The sequence below is a fragment of the Vombatus ursinus genome, unplaced genomic scaffold, assembly GCF_900497805.2.
Source record: "Vombatus ursinus unplaced genomic scaffold, bare-nosed wombat genome assembly UNPS02001419.1, whole genome shotgun sequence".
Lineage (NCBI taxonomy): Eukaryota > Metazoa > Chordata > Mammalia > Diprotodontia > Vombatidae > Vombatus > Vombatus ursinus.
Genome location: NW_020941197.1, coordinates 16,018,230 through 16,023,447, shown reverse-complemented (window position 1 = coordinate 16,023,447; position 5,218 = coordinate 16,018,230). Strand labels below are relative to the sequence as shown.

General features: G+C 41.2%; 1 protein-coding gene across 1 annotated transcript; it reads right to left on the bottom strand.

The window, feature by feature from the left end:
• Positions 1-4,007: 4,007 nt before the first annotated feature.
• CCDC54 (coiled-coil domain containing 54) lies at positions 4,008-4,976 on the bottom strand. Its single transcript, XM_027866883.1, is given in 6 exon segments — positions 4,008-4,178; positions 4,180-4,316; positions 4,319-4,430; positions 4,432-4,533; positions 4,535-4,684; positions 4,686-4,976. Coding segments are annotated over 6 exon segments (963 nt in total).
• Positions 4,977-5,218: the final 242 nt, after the last annotated feature.

Sequence of the window (5,218 nt, the reverse complement as noted above, 5' to 3'; positions counted from 1 at the left end):
CCCTCGTATAACTTTGTCTTCACTTTGTATTTATCTTGTATCTTTTTATCTGTCATTTAATTTAATTTAATCCTGTGATTTCCCAGTAGAAAGTAGGTTCCTTGAGGACAAGGACTGTCTCATTTTTTTCTTTGTATCACTAGAGTCTAATACACTTCCTGACACATAATATGTGTTTAATAAATGCATGTAGAAATTAAAAGAAAGAAAACATGGAGACCAGGCAATAACTGTGATTTGATGTACAGATAACTATAGTCAATAGCTAGCATTTATATTGCAATATTAAGGCTTGCAAAAAACTTTATGAATATCATCTCATTTGATCCTCATAACTACCCTGGGAAGTAGGTACTATTATTATATCCGTTTTACAGGTGAGGAAAATGAGGCAGACAGAAGTTAACTAACAGAGGGTCACACAGCTAATAAATATCTAAGGCACTATTTGAACTCAGGTTTTCCTGACTGTAACTCCAATTCTCTATCCAATGCTTCATTTAGCTGCCTCCGACAGTGACAAACTCTTAATTTGTCACAAACTTTATTACTACAATTGGTTAAAATTTATACACAATTAGAAATGAAGACATTTTTTACACGGTAAGTCTTCATTCATTCAATAGTAACAGAGGTTCCCAAACTTATTTGGCCTATTGCCCCCTTTAAAAAGAAATTACTCACACACACCCCTGCCCCTGGGAATCTACTCTCTTTAAACCTTTAATCGTTTTTTGAAATTTGTGTCATTTCAAAAAATATAAAATATATTTTTAAAAAATGACACATCTTAAATTTTATTTATTGTTGTGAATTGTTGTAAAATTTATTTATTTTTGTAAATGTATGGTTTTTTTTCCTGCATTGAAATTTTGATGACACAACATTGTGTCACGTAACTGTATAGTATCATATTGTAAACAAATCATCCCACGCACATATTCCTGCCAATGCACGCTGGACTTCCGGACAATGCCCGAAATGCTCACCTGCCAACATTTGCTTGTCAAGACCTGTCAGCGGGCTTGACCACTGATTACTTATAGCTTGCATTTTGTGTGTTTATTTGCAAAATAATGTAATCACCACGACTTTAACTGTTACGCAACAGATGAAATATGTATGAACGGTTTTTCAAAATTTTATCTTCTCTTCTTTCCTTCTGCTTCCATTGCTCTCTATTTTTATTCAACATCCCCCCAATTTCACCAGAGGCTTACTACCCCCCCATCATTCCAGTGCCCCCTAGGGGGCAGTATCACACACTTTGGGAACCTGTGAATAATACTGACTATAGTAAGATGCCAACTACATGAGAGGGGCAGCTAGGTGGCCTAGCGGATAGAGTATGAGGCCTGGAGTCAGGAAGACTCATCTTCTTGAGTTCGAATCTGCCATAGCCAACACTTCAACTTCAAGCCTACTTTGCTGCTTCTCATGTGATTATACATTTAGAAACCTTAACAGTAGCTCTTAAAGTTCTGTTAAGGTAGTATGACTTTGGTATCACAAATTTAATTTTAAAGAGTATCAAGAAAAGGGTAGGAAGCTGGCTGTTCCTCCTCTATGAGGACCTCTGGCTACTGGAAGGACATTTTTTTTTTTTTTGCTATCCCAAGCAACTCAAGCAACGTATGATGTTGAGTTGCCTCTTTTATTCCCTGATATTGCTTCTATTTATATTTGAAAATAGGGTCGGACCTTTTCCTCAATGTTTTTTTGCTGGTTCTTCATCCAGAGGCCAGATATCTCCCAAGGCTCTATGTTAGACTCCTGCCTCTCCTCCCTCTATACTATTCACTTGGTGGTCTCATCAGCTATCATGATTCAATTATCACCTTTATGCGTATAATGCCTATCTCTATGTCCAGCCCTAGTCTCTCCTGATCCCCAGTCTTGGGTTACCAATTGCCTTTTAAAAATCTCAGACTGGATGTCCTATAGTCACCTCAAACTCAAAATGACCAAAAGAACTCATCTTTTCCTTCAAATCCTCTCCTCTTCCAAACTTTCCTGTTACTGACCAAGGTCTAGTAACCCAGGCTTGCAACCTCAGGGTCATCATCCTTGACTATTCTGTCATACTTACTCTACATATCCAATTAGTTGCCAAAACTTGACATTTCTACCTTTATAGCATTTTTCATGTACATCTCCTTTCTTTCCACTCGGCCATCAACCTGAGGTTGGCTCTTTTTTTTTTTTTGGTCTAGGCAATGGGGTTAAGTGACTTGCTCAGGGTCACACAGCTAGTAAGTGTTGAGTGTCTGAGGCTGGATTTGAACTCGTGTCCTCCTGACTCTAGGGCTGGAGCTCTATCCACTGCACCACCTAGCAGCCCCTGGCTCTTTTCACCTTATGTCCAGACTGCCTTGCCTCGAGTCTCTCCCCACTCCAATCCATTCTACTTTTCCTGAAGAGTAGGTTTGTACATGTCACCCTTACTCAATAATTTCACTGGCTCTCTATTACCTCCAGGATCAAATATAAAAGACTCTCTTTGACTTTTAAGGCCCTTCACAACTCGGCCCTTTCCTATCATTTCAGTCTTCTTATACCTTACTATATTCCTAATACTTTATGATCTAGCAATACCTGCTGTCTACACTCTGGCTGTTTCTCGTGTGAAACACCCTCTATTTACCCAAAACTTTGCTTTCACACTAGCCGTCCCTCGTGCTTGGAATGCTCTCCTCTGTCACTTCCACCTACAACATCCCTGGCTGACTTCAAGACTTGGATCAAATCTTAATTTCTGCAAGAATCCTAATTCAGTCTTCCGTCTCCTTTTCCTTACAGCTGCTGGTGTCTTCCCTGGGTGATTATCTTACAACCAGTCTCTACATATTATGTATGTACATTGATGTGCAAATGTTGTCTCTGCCATTAGAATGTTAACTCCCTGAGGGTGAGGGACTGTGTCTTTACTTTTCTTTTTATCCCTAGCAATTAGAAGAATGCCTGGAACTTAGTTAAGTGCTTAACAAATACTTGTTGACTAATTTGTGATTACACTGGTATTAGGAAGCCCATGATGAGAAGACTTCCTTCACCAATACAGGCTAGCACCTTATAACATTAGAGAGTTGCCTAAAACATTGACTTGTCCAGGGTAATACAGCCAGTATGTGTTAGAGTCTGGATTTGAACTCAAGTCTTCCTAGCACGAAGGTTTTCTTTCTACTACTCTGCACTACTTCTCTTGGGTTAGAAGCAAGCCATGGAGATGTAATGAGGGTAGGGTGATCAGAGCTTCACCCTGGGCATTGAAATTTAAGGGACATTGACAACCCACTCCTTCAACAGTGTGGAAACAACTGAGCTTAGCACCTAGTTAGCAAGAATAATTAAAACAGGAAGATACCCAGTTTGCATGATTCTTTCCTTCTACCCACCTCCTCCCAATCCTCAAGTAGCCATGCTTTAGGTTTCTTTTTGGCCGAATCCTGCTCTGTTCCCCTTCCCCCAGGCAGCAGCATCTTGAGTAGTTGTATAGGATGTTCTGGAGTCTCTATCTATCCTGATCAAGGTGGTGCTTAAAGGTCTTGCCCCCCCCCCCCCCCCCCCCCCCCCCCCCCCCCCTGGGGGGGGGCTACCCCCCCCCCCCCCCCCCCCCCCCCCGCCATGGGGCCATGTGCCCTAGGTTCTCCCTCTCCCATCCCTGGATGGCATTTTTCTTTAAATATTGACTTGAAAGCTCTTTTCCGGTTTGTCCTGAGTGCATTTTTTGAAACTTTCCTGGTGCACAGAAAATGCTAGTTCTGGGTCTGGCAAATCCCTATGAAATGTCACTATCAGCATCAGGAAATGAATCATGACAGAACAGTTGGAGCCCATGCCTGAATTTTCTGCTCCTATTCAGAAACTTAGCAGAGCCCTGACTCAAAAAAGGAACATTTCACAAAGCGGGTCCCTGCTGCCAAATAGACAAGTGAATACCCGGGGCAACCAAGATACATTTATTTCATGTCAGTCAAATCATGAGATAATAGACTCTCTAAAACACTCTACATTCTAGTTACTTGTTCTTTTGTAGAATGAAAAAAGCAGTAGAGGTAATTGAAAGCAGACAGACACAGAGTAGTCAGGCATGTGAAAGGCCCAGCAAATGGATAATGTCTTTAGGCTATGAGCTGGGGCTTTCCAGGGAAGACTGCTGGCTTAGTAAGGACCCATTCGAAGAAATTCTTCCAGTTTGGTAGCACTGAGAAACCTCCACTTCCCTCCATGGACAAAAATGAGTTTGATCCACGTACTGAAGTCTGGATAAATACAGATACTTGAATTTTCTTTCTTTAAGCTCCTCACTGAATTTCTTGACTGTTTTCCTTCAAGGTTTTTATCCCCTGGGAGCCAGCTTTTTCATCTTGGTGGGATCTAGGTCCTGATGTGCCATGGCCTTTCTCTAGTTCAGCTGTGGCCACCGGTGAAATTTTGTCGTATTGTAGGTCCCGTGACATTGTGGATCAGTACCACAACTTCTCTGCTCTTCTCTCCTTCAGCAATCTCCACACAGTGCAAGGTGGAGCATGGGACTCTGAGTTTCGAAATCTGTGGCTATCTTCTTCAAAACTGCAACATCTTTTATTAAGAGGAGATCATTAGCCATCTTGGATTACCTGTCTTCATTAACACTCACCCTGGTTTCTATCACTTCCATCTGCTTCTGATCAGTATCAATTTTTTTCCTGGATTGCGGACATGGCAGTAACGACGTCAGTCAATTGGCTCAAAAGGACATCTTGTGAAGTTTTAATGTCTTGAAACATTACAGTTAAAGGTAAATTCATTTCATTTCTGCTAAAGGCATCTATGGGACGACCATCTGTTGTCTTAGATAGCACTCTTACTGAAGTCTGGGGCTGTACCTTGCAAATCTGAACATTGTTTTTAAAATATTTTTGCACTGAATAGTAATTTATGGTCCTTATGTGCCCAGCTGCAGTTTTTACCCTTTTGGTCAGAAGCCGAATCATTTTTCATAGTAAAATAGGGTGGATGTGGTTGAGATGCGAGGGCAGAAGGGAAGGGAAGGAACTAAACCAAAAACACAGAGGAAAACAACACTGGAACAAAGTAGGTTTTTCCCTTCCTATTTGTTGGATGGCTTCTATATAAGCCAGCTAGAAGGCCCTAACATGAGGAACACCAGAGATAATGTTAAAGGATGCTGGGTTGCTCTCTTCTCTTAGGACACCCAACTAGAACTCTTTGGAAT